General features: G+C 40.1%; 1 protein-coding gene across 8 annotated transcripts in view; it reads right to left on the bottom strand.

The window, feature by feature from the left end:
* Positions 1–20,205, bottom strand: part of RIGI (RNA sensor RIG-I) — a 49,168-nt gene that overhangs the window by 3,833 nt on the left and 25,130 nt on the right. For 6 of the 8 annotated variants that reach the window (XM_081497373.1, XM_081497393.1, XM_081497383.1 and 3 more), the window contains 7 exons: positions 19,343–19,500; positions 18,271–18,406; positions 17,044–17,192; positions 13,832–13,922; positions 11,070–11,240; positions 9,480–9,631; positions 522–665 (listed from right to left, as the gene is read on the bottom strand). In XM_081497373.1, coding sequence (XP_081353499.1) covers positions 522–665; positions 9,480–9,631; positions 11,070–11,240; positions 13,832–13,922; positions 17,044–17,192; positions 18,271–18,406; positions 19,343–19,500 — 1,001 coding nt within the window. Of the gene's footprint in view, positions 1–521; positions 666–9,479; positions 9,632–11,069; positions 11,241–13,831; positions 13,923–17,043; positions 17,193–18,270; positions 18,407–19,342; positions 19,501–20,205 lie in introns of those variants that run through there. The other 2 variants (XM_081497423.1, XM_081497445.1) reach the window with 2 other exon arrangements.

The following is a 20,205-nucleotide window of genomic DNA, read 5'->3' as shown; positions in this document are numbered from 1 at the left end:
GTTTTTGGTGGTGGTGGTGATAGTGGTATTGTTGCTATTATTTCACATTGCTCTGATCATAGCATATTTACTACTTTGTATCCTGGTTTTTTTCCACTTTGCCATTAATTTGTAAAAAGTTTTTCCTTATACTACATAAGCTTCCTGATCATTTTGTTTAACAAATTTTATTTTGGAGTAACTGCAGATTTACAGAAAAGTTGGAAAGATTGTCCTGTGTACCCTTCACCTAGCTTCCCTAAGCACTTCCAGCTTACATATCATAGCACATTTGTCAGAACTAAGAAATTAATATCGGCACATTACTATTTACTAAACTATAAATTTTACTTTTAAGGTATTCCTTTATTGTTGAATATTCAGGGTTTCTTTTACATGTTTTAGCCTTTAAAAAATACGTGGACCTTGACCAGGATAACAAAAGAAATAAGAGTATTCTTACTATAATTCTCTCACCGATAGATAAGCTTAAATGAGTGCTGAAAAATGACCCAGTGCTATTTGTGAAAAAGGTTGCTTACCTCCACCACTCTTATATCAGCTGTGTAACATGCAAAGGTTTTGCACTTTCTGCAGAGCAGTTTTTTATTTTTCTTATCAAGCACAGGTTTTACTTTTTCTTGATTATCCCTGATTAATTTTTCATGAATCTGTATCTGGCGAATCTAAGTGCAAAAAAACAGACAAAAAACCCTTCAAATATGTACTCTGGGTATAACTAAGATACACACACACACACATATATGTACATAATAATTTATTCCTATACAACTTCTATGAACATACATTACCTGGTTTTGTTTATAAAAATCCCACAGATAATTTTGATTCTCCTAATTCTTTGTTAGTCAGTGTTTAACTGTGGCCTCTCCAATTAGTCTTTCCATATCTTCATCAAAGATCCATAAAAGCATGAAAGATGTCCATAAAATAGTCATGTGAACCATGCTTTCTACATTAGTAGTTGGTAAAACTTTTAAAATCCTTCACAAATAGACATATGATATGCACTGACTGTTTTAGGAATAAAATACCCACTCCCAAGGTATAAACCCATTGAATAGAACAGCAGGCAGAAGAATCCCCCACCACCTAAAATCTTTTTTCTCTCTTCCCTTCCAAACCACAAAGAATATGGTTGAATTACATTAAAGTTAAATGTCTAAATAGGATGACTACATTCTACCTCAAAATTTAGGCCTTGGCTAAGTACAACTAAGAACCTGAAACATTATATATAAAATAAACATAAGATTCTGAAGGATGAAGAGAAGAAGGCAGACCAGCTAGGAACCATGGGACCCTAGAAACAACATGGTTAGTGAGATCCCTGGGGCTTTTCTCTTTTTGCCTTGTGTATATATCCCAGACATGGAGCTCAAGAAGCTGGCAGCCAGAAATGCCTCTCAGCACAGACAAAAAGTCTCAACAAAAGCCTGCCGCTCTAGCCAAAGGATGAAGACAGGGGCAACTAGCAAGACAGAAAACTTTTAGACAATAGCTGTCCCACAGGGAGAAATCAACAATGACAAAAAAAAAAAAAAAAAAACAAGAACCAAGAAACCCTGAATCTAGTGGGGAGGAACCTAGAATTCCACTTTGCAGGGCTGATACAAAGCATCTCAACACTTCCCCCTGGTGGCGTCAGAGAAGGCCACACAGGGAGCCAGGATCTTGAGTCCTGCCACATGGTAGACCCCTTGCCTGTAGTATCCATAGAGATCACGTTGGGGGCCAGAACTTCCATCCCCAAGCGGAAGTAACAAGGAGCCTCCCCTTGCTGACATCAACAGAAGCTGAGTAGGAAAACTAGACTTCTACCTTCACCTGGCAGTTATGAAACAGGGTCACCTACCTCCCGTGCCAGAACAACATCAGAAGAAGCCAGGTAACACAGAAGGTTAAGATCCCAAATTTCATCATAAGGTATGAAAACCTCTGGGTTTTTATTTAAAAATCACTCTTGATACCAAAAACCAGAAAGATCTCAAACTGAATGGAAAGAAAAGACAACCAGTTGATGCTAACACTGAGATGACAGAGATTTGAGAATCATCTGACAAAAACTTTAAACTAGCTATAATAAAAATGCTTCAATGGGTCATCATAAACACTCCTGAAACACAAAAAAATTTAGAGGCTCAACAAAGAAATGGAAGATATAAAGAAGAACAGAATGGAAATTTTAGAACTAAAAGATACAATAACCAAAACAAAAAGTTTAGTGGATGGACTCAATAGCAGAATGGAGAGGACAAAGGAAAGAATCTGTGAACTGGAAGACAGAACAATAGAAATGACCCAATCTAAACAACAGAAAGTAAATAGAAAAAAATTAATAAATGAACAGAGCCTCAGGTAACTTTAGGACTATCTTAAAAAGATCTAACAGTTATGACAGGAGACGGGCAAGTGCAGAGCTTAAAAAGTACTGAAAGACACAATGACTAAACATTTCCCAAATTTTACATAACAGAACCCTACAGATATAAGATGCTGGACAAATCCAAACAGGATAAATGCAAAGAAACCACACCAAGACACATTATAATTAAACTTCTGAAAACTAAAGACACAGGAAAAATAATTTTGGTGTATATGTATGGTTTGCCCTTTAGCTTCATTTATTTATCTGTTTCTGGATTTACATTGTTTTTTATGTAGTAATTTCACCTTTAAGAGATTTATCCTATGGGAAGTCCAGATCATCTGATTTATATTGTCTTTTTAAAAATTTTTTCAATTGACGTGTAGTTGATTTACAATGTTGTGCCAATCTCTGCTGTACAGCAAAGTGACTCAGTTACACACATATAGACATATTTTTTTCTAGTATGGTTTATCACAGGATATTGAACACGTTCCCTGTGCTATACAGTAGGACCTTGTTGTTTAAACTATATAATAGTTTACATTTAATTTGCTAATCCCAAACTTCCCTCCCTAATCCACTCCTCCTTGGCAACCACAAGTCTGTTATCTAAACACATAGGAAAAAAATCTTGAAAGTAACCAGAAAAAAAAAAAAAAAATGACACCTTATCTACAAGGGAAAAACAATCTGAATGATACCAGATTTCTCATCAGAAAATGTGGACAGCAGACAAAAGTGGCACAATATTTTTCAAATGCTAAAAGAAAACCCTGTCAACCCAAATGCCTATATACTCAGCAATATATACTTCAGAAATAAAGAGGAAATCAAGACATTCTCAGATAAAGCAAAACAAATTATTTTAAGAATTTGTTCACCAGCAGACGTTCCCTTCCCTAAAAGAAGAGCAAAAAGAAGTTCTCTAAAGAGAAGGAAATGCCAGAAGAAGAAAACCTGAAACATCAAACATAAAGGAAGAAAGAGCACGGTAATTACAGAGTAGAGCTGTATGTAGAAGGATCTGCTCTGTCCCACTGGTCTGTGGGGCTGTCTCTTTTTAATCCAGTGTTCCAGGTGGAACCAGACAGCTTAGGTGTAAGCCCTGTTCCCACCACTTAGCAGCTGTGTCATTCTGGGCAAGTGCCTCAAATATAAAATGGGAACAGTCATAGCATTTACTTCATAGGTTGTTGGGAGGTAACATGAGTTAATAATTGATCAGGACTGCCTGGCATAGCTTTGATGCTCCTTGGTATTCGTCTTGGTCTGTTAAGCTAGTCTTTTGCCAAGAACCATGAAAATGTTAATGATGGTGATCTGTACTTCAATATTGGGTAGGGCAATACCTATTCTTGAGTTATTTTTTCAGAAATGCCATCACTATTTTCATCTATGTATGTGTCTATATAAACTCTGGAGCCATTTTACAAAGCTAAAATTTATATTTTGATTATGGGCTATGATAAATGTACAACTGAATTTGCAGTGAATGCACATCTTTAAAATATTCAGTCATTCCATTCAAGAAAATGGTGTTTCTTTTCTATCTTTCTTTTTCTAAAGTTTTTTACTTGGCTGTGCCGGGTCTTAGTTGCAGCATGTGGGATCTAGTTCCCTGACCAAGGATTGAACGTGGGCTCCCTGCCCTGGGAGCTCAGAGTCTTAGCCACTGGACCACCAGGGTAGTCCCAGGGTTTCTTTTGTCTTAATTTACCTTCAGTTACTCAGTAAAAGTGTTTTAGTTGTCCTTTATGCTTCAAACATTTCTGGTTAGGCCAACAGATGTAGAGTTTAGACAGATGGATTCTGCTATCTCCAACCCGACCTAGCTGTGTGATCTACTGACACTGAAAATTTTCATGCCTCAGTTTCCCTCCCAGAGCATGACTTCATGAGAGGCTCGACCATATGGATCACTGCAAGACCCGTTGATATAAATAAGCATTTGTAGGGCTTGGTGGAGAGCCCATGTTCTGCATGGATGAGTCAGTTATTGTTGTCACTGTGAGAGGAAATGTCCCAGCCCCGTCTACCTTGTACTGGTTACTGATCACTCATTGAGAAGCCACTGATCTCTAAAGCACTTCAAATTCAAATAAAACTTGATTTATATTAAAAAATTTAGGCCTGGAATATAGGTCAGGAAAACAATCAAAATGTGATTTTCTCTCCCCGATTCCCTACTCTATTCCGTCCCACCTGTAATTATCTCCATTGTTTTTGTAAGAATAAAGGATGCTTAATGCGACCTATTTCCAATTCACATTTTCACTGCTGTAAAACTGCTGCATGATGTGTGCATTTACCTCATTATTCCCTCTGGGTAAGTTTCTAGAAATGAAATTCCTGGGTTACATGATATACATGTCCCTATGAGGAATTTTAATTTCTCAGACATGGTTCTGATCATTACTTAAGGCAGGCTCAGGGTAGGGGGAATGTGATGGAAAAAACGGTAAAAATATAAACTTGCCCTTTGGGCATCCAATTAAAATAAATCACCGAATCTAATGATGTTCAATCATATACTGAAATGCAATTAAATAGTTCAGTTCAGTTCAGTTCAGTCGCTCAGTAGTGTCCGACTCTTTGCAACCCCATGGACTGCAGCATGCCAGGCTTCTCTGTCCATCACCAACTCCTGCAGCTTGCTCAAACTCATGTCCATTGCATTGGTGATGCCATCCAACCATCTCATCCTCTGTTGTCCCCTTTTCCTCCTGCCTTCAATCTTTCCCAACATCTGGGTCTTTTCCAATGAGTCGGTTCTACACATCAGGTGGCCAAAGTACTGGCGTTTCAGCTTCAGCATCAGTCCTTCCAATGAATATTCAGGACTGATTTCCTTTAGGATGGACTGGCTGGATCTCCTTGCAGTCCAAGGGACTCTCAAGAGTCTTCTCCAATACCACTGTTTAAAAAGCATCAATTCTTTGGCGTTCAGCTTTCTTTATAGTCCAACTCTCACATCCATACATGACGACTGGAAAAACAATAGCCTTGACTAGACGGACCTTTGTTGACAAAGTAATGTCTCTGCTTTTTATATGCTGTCTAGGTTGGTCATAGCTTTTCTTCCAAGGAGCAAGCATCTTTTAATTTCATGGCTGCAGTCACCATCTGCAGTGATTTTGGAGCCCCCAAAAATAAAGTCTCTCACTGTTTCCATTGTAATAACCTCAAATATTTTAAATGTCACTAAAGGCAATAAATATAAACCCTAAAAATTAAAACTCTTACTTCTATACTGAAAACTAAGTAAAACTGAGTAACTGGATAAAGAGGTTTAACCAAAGTCACAAGTTAAGTCTAAAGCACATGGTCTCCCCTTCGCCCACCTGTGGTTGGGAAGCAGCCTAACTCCCTACACTGAGGTGAGAAAAGCAAAACTCTGAATACCTGATTGTATGCATTCATGGGCAGAGATCAGGTTGGAAATTCTGCAGTCAAAATGAACTTTCTTTTACCCTGTATCTTATTCTCTACTCATAAGAAAAGAAAGTAGGCTTCTTCATTTTGATTTCAAATGATCCTCTACAACTAGAACTATGAAAAATCTCCTTTATACTTCATTGCTCTCAGTTCAGTTCAGTTCAGTTCAGTCGCTCAGTCATGTCCGACTCTCTGCGACCTCATGAACCGCAGCACACCAGGCCTCTCTGTCCATTACCAACTCCCGGATTCCATCCGAACTCGTGTCCATCGAGTCGATGATGCCATCCAACCATCTCATCCTCTGTCGACCCCTTCTCCTCCTGCCCTCAATCTTTCCCAGCATCAGGGTCTTTTCCAATGAGTCAGCTCTTTGCATCAGGTGGCCAAGGTATTGGAGTTTCAGCTTCAACATCAGTCCTTCCAATGAACACCCAGGACTGATCTCCTTTAGGATGGACTGGTTGGATCTCCTTGCAGTCCAAGGGACTCTCCAGAGTCTTCTCCACTACCACAGTTCAAAAGCATCAATTCTTCGGCGCTCAGCTTTCTTTATAGTCCAACTCTCACATCCATACATGACCACTGGAAAAACCATAGCCTTGACTAGATGGACCTTTGTTGGCAAAGTAATGTCTCTGCTTTTTAATATGCTATCTAGGTTGGTCATAACTTTCTTTCCAAGGAGTAAGCGTCTTTTAATTTCATGGCTGTAGTCACCATCTGCAGTGATTTTGGAGCCCAGAAAAATAAAGTTAGACACTGTTTCCACTGTATCCCCATCTATCTGCCATGAAATGATGGGACTGAATGCCACGGGCTTAGTTTTCTGAATGTTGAGCTTTATTGCTCTAGAATGAAGAAATCAGATCCTGAGGTTTCCATCACGGAAATAAGTTTCTGGAGGGTTCTGGTCTGTCTATGGGTTCAGCTAGATGGCTACAGAATAACCAGCGGTCCCTCGAGGGCCATAGTGCTCTGGGGAAGTCAGCCACACACAGGTAATGGACAAGGCAGCTGTGGGTGTGGAGAAGACAGTGCACAGGCTCCCTCTCCCCCTACTCAGGGACTGCCCTAAGGCGCTCTGAACTTCTTCCCTCACTTGTGCAAAGTTCTTGGATATAAAGGGTCTGGGTGCTCAGATTCAATGCCCAACCCTTTTCAAAACACCACAGACAGGGGGTTCACCCCGAGAACCATAAATCCTTTGACTTTTCAGAGAATAAGGTTTCCCCTACCTTGGTATACTTCTCCTAAGCCTTTGCCCTTGACAGCAAAGCCTGCCTCTTTCAACATGGCAGCGTGGGCTGGTCACAACAGGACAGGGCTAAGACCAAGACTCTGAGCTCCCAGCCGCCGTGGAATTACCAACTAACAGTGACTCCTGGCCACCCTTGAGCTGGGTCCTTGCTCACTCTTTACCATCTCTGCCCATTTTCAATCAATGCATGTTAGGGGAATTCCCCAGTGCTATTAAATAGCCTAATTCAACAGATATTTAACAACAGTCCATTTTCTCCTCATCCCACTCTACGACCTGATGAATTGGCTACAAAAGAACGTATGGCTGAGGACCTTCGCTGTTCACCTAAAACTACCACAGTATTATTAATCGGCTATACCACAATACAAAATAGAAAGTTTGAAAAAAAAAAAAAGTCAAAAAACAGAAAAATAAAATTTTAATTTAAAATATAATTTGAAAAAGTTAAAAAAAAATTGAACTCTAGGGCTTCTCTGGTGGCTCAGTGATAAACAATCTGTCTGCTAATACAGAAGATATGGGTTCAATCCCTGGTCCAGGAAGATCCCACATGCTGTGGAGCAACTGAGCCCATGTGCCACAACTATTGAGCCTGTGCTCCAGAGCTTGAGAACCACAACTACTGAAGCCTTCACTTCCTAAGCCCATGCTCCGCAATAAGAGCAGCCACAGCAATGAGAAGCCCACTTGCCTCAACTAGAGAGTAGCCCCACTCACTGCAGCTAGAGAAAAGTCCCAGCAGCAACAAAGACTCAGCACAGCCAAAAATAATATAAATAAATAAATAACATTATTAAAAAAAAAAAAAAAAAGAACGTCTATATGTTTGTTCCAGCCTCTGTCTTCCTCAACAGGCTTTTACTCTATTGCTTTTGCCACATGTGAGGGTAAGCACACCATTACCTAGTGGAGGAGATATAAAGATTATGCCAAAGCTAAAAAGGTTTTGAAGCCTTTAATCAGCATCATCCCTATATTCTACAAAATGGAGAAGTGGCTCAGTGAAAAAACCCTATCCTAAGTAAAATTAAGGGGGGAAATTAAGAGGAACTAAAGAATTTCCCTGCAATTCTTCTCAGTGAAAATGTAGAAGAGGTACTTTCATATAGCTTGTTCTCCTAACTTTAGGAAGAAATGTTTTTTAAAATGAGTCAACACTGACATAACATCGTAATTTTTTCCTAAAGTAAGCATTAGTTTGCTTTCAATAGTTCATTCCTTCTCAATACTTTTTTGAACATACAGATTATGACTTTTCAAAATTATGAACCCTTTGGAATTAGTCTACTGAATTGTAAGACTCATCTTCATGAAGTTAAAGTAGGCCTCTCACCCTTGTCCTGTAACAACTCCCATTTTAAGCACTTACTTTATACCAGGCACTGTAGGAAGCAATGCACAAATCTCACTTTATCTCCAAAACCACCCTGTGAGTTCTACAAATAAGAATGATGATTTTAAACAGGAACTACCTGAAGTCACACGTTTTGTAAGTGGCAGAATTGAGACTAGAACCACTGATTCTAACGTTTAAGCTCTTCCCCAGGCCTGCAGAGTCCAGTGTTTCCAAAGAGTCTGAGATGAAGTCTCTGCAAACGGTCTGGAGAAAGTATGGGTGTCTGTTGGGGGGGGGTATCTGTGTGTGTGTCTCTTTCCCTAATCTGCTTCCATGCTGTGTCATAAAGGAAATTAAAGTCAAACTAAGGTCACTACTGAGAGGCTGGACTGAACCAGCATGCTACTCCAAGGTCCACACTATCATCCATATGTGTAAACAGGCCTTCCAATACTGGGCACAGCTCCAGGCAGTGTGCCAGCACCCTCTCCCTGAGGACCCCAGATGTTAGAGAGAGATGTGAAGAAAAGACTAAGAAGAGCTGTGTCTTGCAGTGTTAGGGTGTTGTCCTCAAAATGAACTGCCCGTGTAGGAGCTATTCTAGCTCAGTTTCCCTTTTAGGTCTAAAACCACAGCTTCAAGTATTAGCACTAATAAAATGTATTTTAGCTCATTGAGAATTGAGGCAGAATGAACCTGATATTCACTGTGGGGTGAATTCCTGGCGGTCCATAAGAACCCACCTTCCAATGCAGGGGATGAGAGTTTGACCCCTGGTTGGGAAATGAAGATCCCACATACTGTGGGGCAACTAAGTCTGCCACAACTTCTAAGCCTGTGCTCCACAGCTAGAGAGAAGCCCTTGAGCCACCACTAGAGAAGCCTGCACTACGAAGATCCTACGTGTTGCGACTAAACCCAATGCAGACAAATAAACAAATACTTAAAAAAAATAAAAATATAACCTAAGAAACACTCAGAGCAAAATGATAACAGGTACCAACCATGCTCACGGTCCCTGTTCATGGCTTACAGTTAGATTCTGAAGGAGTAACATGGATGCAAAGACTTACCTTTTCCTTAAATACTGCTTCATTCCATCTCTGCAGGCTTGAAATGGAGTCATTCATCATTTTTTCTTTGTAGATGTTTATTTTTTCTTTTTCGATTACATCAGGATTACTAGTCAGAAGGAAGCACTTGCTCCCTCTTGCTCTTCCTCTGCCTGTTAGAAAATAAACATTTTATTTGGTGTCTTGGACTTAAAACTCTGATAAATCTGAGAATGTGAAAGAAACAGGGCTATTCCTAAAATTCAACTTTGGTTCACTGAATCCCACTTTCTGGAAAAGCTGAGCTGGTAGGGTATGGAGTCAAATGCAGGTGTGCAGCTGCACATTAAACATTCAGATAAACAAGGAGCCCACTTTAGGCTGGTTCCTCAGGGTCTCCCTGGTGCAGTGTGATGGGGCAGACACATTATGAGAGACACTGCTTAACCTCCAGGATGATGCTGTGAGGGCCCCAAAGATGAATGATAAGCAGATGGGGAAATGGGGAAATAAGATATGGTCACAGGACTTCACTGGTGGTCTAGTGGGTGGGAATCTACCTGCCAATGCAGGGGAAACAGGTTAAATTCCTGGTCCAGGAAGAGACCACATGCCACGGGGAAACTAAGCTTGTGCACCACAACTATGAGCCCACGCGCTCTGAAGTCTGCACACCCTAGAGCCTGTGCTCTGCAATAAGACAAGCCACTGTAATGAGAAACCCGTGTACCGCAACTGGAGAAAAACCTGAGCAAAAAGCAAGGAAAACCCAGCACAGCCAAAAATAAATAAATAAAACTTTTTAAAAAGAGGCATGTTCACAACCACCAGAATATAGGTGGAAAATGAGAAGTGGTATAAAAAAGATGGATAAAAGGGCCACGGGCATTCAAATTAGAGATGATTGCCAGCTGGGAGAATGAGGAACCGGTGATGTGGAAGCAGGCGGAGAGAAACAAAGATCAGCAGTAGCAACACATGAGCAAGTCCTTCAAAAAGGAAAAAAGATGAAGCCAGGTAAGCTGAAGTGGGTAATGCACAAAGTGGAAGAATGGGAAATAAGGTTGGAAAGATAAGAGGGTGCTGGATTTTGAAAATCCTTTTACATCAAGAACATTTGGGAACCATGGGAGTTTCTATACAGGGAGGTGACATGCTCAGAGCTGGTTTTCAAGAAAAATACTGTGGCAGCTGTAGTTATGGAAATTAAGAAAAAATAAGAAAGACTAGGAGGCTGCCTAGTTCCACTGGGACAGAACTCCTTGCAGTGTCCTTTCTGGCACACAGGGGACCCACCAGCACCTAAGCGCAACCATGAACGGTTCACGTGTAACTGCCGAAGCCTCAAAGCTGGAATTTTCCCTCCATCAACATGTCAGCCAATATTAACCAAGTAAGCAGTATTCATTGTGAACAAGAACAAAAATGGACAAAATTGTGGACAAAACTGTAGCCACCCCATCCTGACCAAGTAGGTCACCATAAGGGCCAATGATAGAAGCGTCCACTGTGCCGCCAGTCACAGTAAAAGAGAAGCGCTGGAATGACAGACACATTCACAAGTCAGATAAAATGGTAGTCTTTAAGTCCTGGCATCAAAGCTCTTCTTACCTCTGGTTTGGATCATTTTGATGACATTGCCCACATACTCGTAGAGGATGACCAGATTGCACTGAGCAATGTCAATGCCTTCATCAGCAACCGAGGTAGCAATTAGAATCTTGCTGTCTCTGTTGGTTCTGAATGCATCCAATGCACACTTCTGTGCTGGGAGGGTCATTCCTGTGTCAGAGGGCATTACATAACTCACCAAGAGGGAACTTTACTCTTGAAAAAAATAGCTATTATGGAAAGCTTACGACATGCCAGGTACTGTGATAAGTGCTTTACCTTCATGATTTCACAACAACCCTTGGGGTAGGACCTATCCCTGTCCTTGCTTTAGAGAAGATAAGGTGGAGGTCTAACATCTTGGACTCGATCACAAGTCTGCCTGACCTCAAATTCCAGCTGCAGCACCTACTAGCTATGTGGTTTTGGTCACGATATCTCAAAACAAATATTAAACTTTTTGAAAAAATACCAATAGCTGGACAAATATCATACGATACCACTTATGTGTAGAATCTAAAGAAAAGGGTACAAATGAATGTATTTACAAAACAGAAGTAGAGTCATGGATGTAGAAAACAAACACGGTTGCCAGAGGATAAGGGGGAAAGGGATACACAGAGATTGGGACTGACATATACACACTACTATATATAAAATAGATAACTAATAAGAACCTGCTCAATACTCTGTAATGGCCTATATAGGAAAAGAATCTAAAAAAAAAGAGTGGCTATCTGTATACGTGTAACTGATTCACTTAGCTGTATACCTGAAACTAACGCAACATTGTAAATCAACTATTTCCAATAAAAATTAAAAAAATATATCAATAGCTAATTGTAACACCTTTGTGCATATATAGGAGTTCTCAGCTAACAAGACCTTTTCACATCTACTTACTCACTGGAACTTCACAAGGCCCTTTTTAGGTTGATATGGCAAATGTTATGATTCCCCTTTATTACAGGTGAAGACCTGGAGGTTTTGGAGGTATGGTAAACTAGCAAAACCAGGCTTGGAATTTAGGTTGAGGACCCTACCACTGTGCAGTTTCCAGCTACTGATACACTGAGAAGAGCAGGAACTTAAGTGGTCTCCACCTCAAAGTTAACAGAACTTATAAAAGTTCCAACTCTGTCCTAGTATATTGGCAGCAAAATCTTAAGATATATTTTGCTGAGGCCAAAACAATTTCTTTTCACCATAATCTACTGAACAATGAACATGCCCAAGACAGACACCACACTTCACTAATTTCTGAATTTAACTATTTGTTCATCAAACATTTATTCTGCAATTATGGTTTGTCACATAAGGATAGAATGATTAAAAGGTTCATTTTTATCTAAAGGGAGCTCCTAGTTTGTGGAAGAAGGCTATACGTGGGAAACTATAATTCAATGTGATGACAGTGAATGCAGCCAGAACTGTGTGCTGTGGGATGTAGGTGAGGGAGACTCCGCCCTAGTGGTCTAGACTTAGGAGGAGGGGGAGGCTACCCGGCAGAAGCACAGTTACTGGCACAGAGTGAGTTCTCAATGAATATGAGTGGATGGTGGATGGATACATGAATATGAACAGATGGATGAATGGAGGGGTGGACAAACAAATATGTTCTGGGTGCTTATGTATGGATAAATAACAAAGTTTGAAAATCAAGTTGGACTCATGCTGGAGTCATACAGCAGAAGACTCTGAATTCCAACCACAAGGTAGTACTGGACCTCATTTGGTAAGCCAATTATTCAAAATCTGACTTTGCTTTTTAAATTAATGAAGCTTAAATTTTGCATAAAGGGAAACTTCAAGGGTGATGACCAAGGACTGAGAGGAAGACTGTTTATTATAAACAGCACTAAATAAGAGGTAGAGTGAGGACCTGTCATTGCTTGTCACTGAGGTGTGGGGAGCATGGCTGTGAGAATGTCAGCATGAGGACTGGCCACCTACGATCAAAGGTGGCCTTTCATCCTTTAACCCCCCCTACCTAGATTTTAGGATTATCTCTAGGACTTTTTTGAATTATAAAATATATAATGCATATAAGTATTTTTTATATTTTAAAGAATAACAATAAAATAGAAAGAGAACATTTCTATTTCCAGTTAATCTACTGGTTGAAAATTTGAGCAAGAGAGTAACATACTCAAACAATATTAAAAACAAAACAAAACAAAACTTTGGTTTTGTCTGCAGGACATATGGGAGGAGGAAAATCTACAAGTTTCTGACATTTGAGCATGGTGATGGCTTTTCAATGTGTCCACTAAGCTAGGCTGAACTGCAGTCCCCAGATATTCACCTAAGTGTTTCTGTGAAGGGAATTTTCAGATATAATTAAACTTCTCAAATCAGTTGATATGGTTACTCAATAGGGACTTCATTTTAGGCAAGCCTGACCTAAACAAGGCAGCCCTTGAAAAGAGGACTGAGGTGATCCCTGACCTCAGAGACTCTGGACAGCTCACGCCTAAGGGGTTCCACCTGGTCCTGACCTGCCCTGTGGACTCAGACTGGCTTTGCCAGTCTAAGTGTGTGTGTCAATTCCTGGTACTAAATCCCTGTGCGCCTGTCTGTGTACAATATACATGTGTTGCTATATATATATGAATGTATATATGTATGTATTTATAATCTCCTACTGGTTTTGCTTCTCTGGTTGAACCCTGACTGATACAAGCACTAAGAAAGAATTAAAATATATCATATATGTTCTTATGTATATAGTATATTAGATCTAATGCACTATATATAAATACCCATTGTCTGATTTGTTCTGCCACGTCCAGTCAATATGCCAGGTTTTAGAAAGCTGAGCTTAGGATTTTCTTCAATCCATTTCTTTAAGGCCTGAAAATACAAAGCAATTGTCAGTTGGATACTATTTGTATACTATCTGTATTAATTCAATATTGAATATATGCCGCCTGATTTGAAGAGCTGATTCACTGGAAAAGATCTTGATGCTGGGAAAGAATGAAGGCAAAAAGAGGGAATGGCAGAGGATGGGATGGTTAGATAGCACCACTGACTCAATGGACATGGATTTGAGCAAACTCCGGGAGACAGTGGAGGACAGGGGAGCCTGGCATGCGGCAGTCCATGGGGTCACACAAAGTTGGACATGACTTAGTGACTAAGCAACAATGCAAGTAGAAAAAAAGCTTAAAGTAAACCACAATGGAAAAGAATTAAAAAAGAATGTATGTATATGTATAACTGAATCACTTTGCTGTACAGCAGAAATAAATACAACATCATAAATCAACTCTACCTCAATTTTTAAAAAGTATACAGACAAGTATGCTGAAGTAGTTTTCAGACTAATAGACCTGAGGAATCAAAAGCTTCTTGTGATTGAATTCTATGCAATAAATAACTATAATGGTGTCTATCTTTGTAATCTGATATGATTCAATTTCTAAGACATTTTTTCAGTGAAAAAGGCAAGGTTCAGAACAGTGGGTAGGTAGAAAATAAGTGAATTTAGAAAGATCTCAGGACACAAGATCAATATACAGACATTAGTTGTATTTCTAAATACTAGCAACAAACAAAAGTACCATTTATAATAGCATTAATACTTAGGTATAAGTTTAACAAAATATGTGCAGAATCTGTATGCTGAAAATGACAAAACACTGATAAAAGAAACCAAAGAAGATGTGGCAGGTGGCCTCTAAGGTAGCTGTGAGTGATCTCCACCCCCTGGAATTCAGATCCTGTTTAATCCCTTCCCCTCAAGTGTGAACTGAACTTACTGATTTGATTCTAATGAATAAAATAAGGCAGACCTGAGGGGAATCACTTCCAAGTTGAAACTATAACATGACTGTGACCTTGATATTAGGTGCCCTCTCAACCTCTCTTTGGAGAAGGCAACGGCACCCCACTCCAGTACTCTTGCCTGGAAAATCCAATGGACGGAGGAGCCTGGTAGGCTGCAGTCCATGGGGTCGCGAAGAGTCGGACATGACTGAGCGACTTCACTTTCACTTTTCACTTCCATGCATTGGAGAAGGAAATGGCAACCCACTCCAGTGTTCTTGCCTGGAGAATCCCAGGGACGGGGGAGCCTGGTGGGCTGCCATCTATGGGATCGCACAGAGTCGGACACGACTGAAGCGACGCAGCAGCAGCAGCAACCTCTCTTGGACCACTTACTCTAGGGGAGGCCAGCACCACTTCGTGAGGCCAGCCTGTGGAGAGGCCCCCATGAATGAGCTAAGCATGTGTGCGCATACTTAGTCACTAAGTCATGTCCAACTTTCTTTGCGACCCCTATGGACTGTAGGCCTCCAGGCTCCTCTGTCAATGGGATTTCCCAGGCAAGAATACTAAAGTGGGTTGCCATTTCCTTCTCCAAGGGATCTTCCTGGCCCAGGGATCAAATCCGTGTCTTCTGTGTCTTCTGCATTGCAGGCAGATTCTTTACCCACTGAACTATCGGGGAAGCCCCCCTGAATGAGCTAAGCACATCTTCTGCCAAAAACCACACAAGGGGGGCTGGACATTGATCCTCCCAGCCTTGAGATAGCTGTAGCCATGGCCAACAACTTGACTGAAGCCTCATAAGACATCCCGAGATGGAAACACCCAGTTAGTTGTTTCCAGACTACTAACCCAAACACATTATAAGATGATAGATGTCTGTTGTTTCCAGATACTTAGTTTTGGGATAAACTGTTATCAGCAGTAGATAACTAATACAGAAGCCCTATATAAATAAAAAAGATACATTGTTATGATATCATTTCTCCCCAATTTTATCTATAGGTTCAGTGCAATCCCAAATGAAATTTCAATAGATTTTCTCATAGATGTGGATGAGCTTATTCTAAAATAAAAATGGAAAGGTAAAGAAAGATAGCTAAGACAATGTTGAAAAAAATTAAAAAGTGGGAAGACTCACAATACCTGATTTCAAAACTTAATTACTATAAGGCACAGTAATCAAGACCACGTAGGATGGGTGAAAGGACAGACATACAGATGAATAAAACAGAATCCAGAATCCAGAAATAGACCAACATGAACAGAGTCAACTAATCTTTTTAAGTTAAACATGCAATTCAGTGGAGAAAGGATAGTCTTTTCATCATATATGCTGAAACAACTGGATGCCCACATGCTAAGAGAAAAAAAAAATCTCAATTCATACTTCAAAATGAATTGTAGACTTAAATATAAAATCTAAATCTATAAAACTTCTAGAAGATAACGGGAAAAAATCTTTGTGCTCTTGGGTAGGCAAGGGTTTCTTAAACACAAAATCAAAACCACAATCCACAAAAAGGAAAAAAAGAAAAGATAAAATGGACCTGTCAAAGGTTAAAACTTTCAGTAAGAGATACGGTTAAGAGAATGAAAAGATCTTGAAGAAAATGTTTGCAAACCACATTTCTGATAGAGGACATTTTTGTCAGAAAAAAGAACTCTCAAAAAACCAACAACAGTAATTTAAAAACTCAACAATAATAAATAACCCAGTTAAACCCCATTTTATAATGGGCAAGAGATGTAAACAGATACTTCATCAAAGGAGATACATGAATGGCTAATGAGCATATGAAAAAAATGCTAAATCATATTAGTCACTGCTGCTGCTAAGTCGCTTCAGTCGTGTCCAACTCTGTGCGACCCCATAGTGAAATACAAATTAAAACCTTAGTGATGTACCACTAGGTGCCCACAGACACAGCTAAAAATTTTTTAATTGATGGAAAGAATAAAAATTTGTGAAGTGCTTGCTGTGAGGGTATCAAGGCATTATAAACCAGAGTGATTGAGACTGTGAGGTATTAGTGTAAGGATAAACAAACAGAAAAATCAGAATAGAATAAAAAGCCCAGAAACAGACCCACACAGACCCTATATAGGGATGCTTAATTGCAAAGAAGTCAAGAATGGACTATCTTTTAAATAAAATGGTACTGGGCCAACTTGTTATCCACGAGGAGAAGAAGCTTACATCTACTAGTGCTCGGGTTTTCGCAAAGAGGATGGTTCTGGTCTCTGGGTTTAAGTGGTATTCCTCTTGCAAGACGAAGCAGAGATCTTTGAGTTTAGGGTTCTCATTGCTGGGATCCATGGAAATATTTTCTAGTTCCAACAGCTTTTCTGGAAAAAGGGGAATATTTTACAAAAGGTTTACGTGCGTGTGCTAAATTGCTTCAGTCATATCCAACTCTTTGCTATGCTATGGACTACAGCCTGCCAGGCTCCTCTGTCCATGGTATTCTCCAGGCAGAAAAACTGGAGTGGTTTGCCATGCCCTCCTCCAGAGGATCTACCTGACCCAGAGGTCAAACCTGCATCTCTTGCATCTCCTGCATTGGCAGGCAGGTTCTTTACCACTAGTGCCACCCGGGAGCCCACAAAAGGTTTATAAATTCTAGCAATTTAGAACACATTGCAACCTTTAGCTATAGTTCAAACATTTCATCTCTCAATCTCTGACCAGAATTTTATGATAAATAACCACCAATGCAATGCATACACTGAATATACTAATAAATGCATAAATTTCCCCTCCCCCCAAAGAGCTAGTTGTTCAGTGTTTAGCATATGTATAGTTAATACTTTGGTATAGACCAAAAAATTTATTATTTGGGAAAAGGCATTTGAAAGAAGAAGAAGAAAGGCTCACTTTTCACTTAATATTTTCCTATATTTTTCTCAATATGAACACAGTGGCATCATCATGAGCCATATCAGTTTTCTCCTTTATATAGAAGTACATAATTACAATCTTGTTTGGTCGCCAAGTCGTGTCCGACTCTTTGTTCCCCATGAACTGCAGCATGCCAGGCTTCCCTGTCCTTTACTATCTCACAGAGTTAGCTCAAATTACAGTCTTAATATCATTAAAACTTTTTTATATTTTTAAATCTTTATAAAATTACTAAAAGTTAACCCAAAAAATGTTCCTATCAATTGACTATTTCTATGGGATATAGCTTTTGCAAATCCTACTATTTTTTCCTGCTTCAAAACAGGAAATAGTGTAAGCAGCAGATTCTTTTCCTAAGTGCAGATTTCCCTGAAGTTTCATAGTCCTGCCACGTATCCTATCTTCTTGAGCCCAGGACAAGTCCCTGAGCATCACCAGGTGTGGCTAAGTGTGACACTATATGTGTATGCTGCCCCTGGAGTCTCCAGGCTCCACTGGCTTCCTCCCCCTGGAAACACCACCCACCTTCAAATCTCTGAGTGAGATCTTGCTCAATTGCATCAAATCCTGCTGCCCGGACATTTCTGAAGAAGTTTTTCAAGTAATTCAGAGCATCTTCCATCCGCGCATCCTCATTGATAATGAGGGCATCATTGTATTTCTGTTGAAAATGGAAAGTTTCAGTATGTTTCTAATGTCTAATACAACTGCTGTACTTAAGTTCATTTCACTGTACTTAACACAGAATTAATTTTAATAATAAACTTGTCTCAAGTCTATTCCAACTTAGTTTTTAAAGATGAATTGTCTCTAACAGTACTGCAATAAAACCTTAGAACCATACTGTAAAAAAACAAAACACACACACCTCAATTAGCTAGAATTAGTCATTAATTCGGATCACTTTGGATCCTAGAATCCATGGAAGGGAAAGAAAATTACATGAAAAATGCATGTCAAAGATTAAATCACAAAAATGAAAGCAAAGCAACTTCCACATCAACCTGCTTCATAATTCAGACATTCAACTTAACCTTTTGTACATCCAAAGCCATCACTGAATTGCACCTGTTCAGAATGATGATGCTGACCCTTTACACCAGATATTCAGTTAAGTTCATTAAAATTCTACAAATTCATATGGATTGAATGTATTTTAAAATATTTTCAATGGCATGATAAGCAGAGGTGATAGTTAAGTTCTTGGTTAACCAGCAAACAACTACAGACTCTGGATTTCTTAGCATGTGGTTTGACCAAAGGTAGGAAAACGTGCTTCAGGCTATGGCAACACGACCCACCTACTGAACTTTAAAGATGGCTGTCCCTGGTCATGTATCTACAGTAATATTCATCACCCTCAAGGTCAAATATGGGGATACTGAGGTACAGCACAGACCCACGGCCTTTGTTTCTGTCCCTCGGCCTCTAGGGCTAGGTTTCAGAGAGCAAAGATAGATGTTGAATGGGATAGCTTTTGGCATTTGCTTCGTAAGGACCACCGGGAAAGTTCCTAAATGATGTTCTCTCAGCTGCCACAGCACAGCTCCCAGTAGGTATTACAATGGAGACATCCTTTTCCAAAGAAGCCACATACCCGCAAATGTGACGTGTACAAAAACAGGGCTTTACAAATCCTGCTTTCTTCATCTTTGTCTGGCATCTGAAACACCATGCACGCTTTCTGAACTGCAATAATCCACTGTTCATATTTCTGTGTCCCATAATTTCTATTTTGAATTTGAGATAAGTTTTCTGGAAAAAAAAAAAGTTTTGTGTCATCTGGCTAGTCATTTAAGGCTCTAGCATGTCTCACCTTCTAATTTTGATTCCTTACTCTTTGTACACAGAGCATTTCTCTTGAGACAGTTTTCAGCAGTGTGTCTATGTACAAACACAATTGCTTACTGGATACCGACTACGTACCAAGAATCAACATGTCTTATATTTATAATTTCATTTCACAACCCCATGACTCAGACACACTTTATAGATGAGGAAATGGAAGCTCGGAGAAGTGAAATAATTACGCCAAGTCACACAGCTAGTATATAGAGGGAGCACAGGAATTCAAGCCCATATGTGTCCCATACCCAAGCTCTACCAGTTCTCTGAGCTGACAACCAAACAGCCCAGAGGCCAAACAACAGCCATGGAATAAAACCTAACTGCCCCCCCCCCCTTTTTTTGGCTGCGCTGGGCCTGTGCTGCAGCACACAGCCCCCCACCCCCTTTTTCTGGCTGCGCTGGGCCTGTGCTGCAGCACACAGCGCCCCCCTTTGTTTTGGCTGCACTAGGTCTTTGCTGCAGCACACAGTCCCCTCCTTTTTTTGGCTGCACTGGGCCTTTGCTGCAGCACACAGCCTCCCCCCTTTTGTTTTGGCTGAGCTGGGTCTGAAGCAGCACACAGCACCCCCCTTTTTTTGGCTGTGCTGGGTTTGAGGCAGCACACAGCCCCCC

Source organism: Giraffa tippelskirchi, chromosome 1, assembly GCF_054371585.1.
Source record: "Giraffa tippelskirchi isolate mGirTip1 chromosome 1, T2T-mGirTip1v1.2.pri, whole genome shotgun sequence".
Classification (NCBI taxonomy): Eukaryota; Metazoa; Chordata; class Mammalia; order Artiodactyla; family Giraffidae; genus Giraffa; species Giraffa tippelskirchi.
Note: the sequence above shows the minus strand (reverse complement) of the source record. Positions and strands in the feature narration are given on the sequence as shown.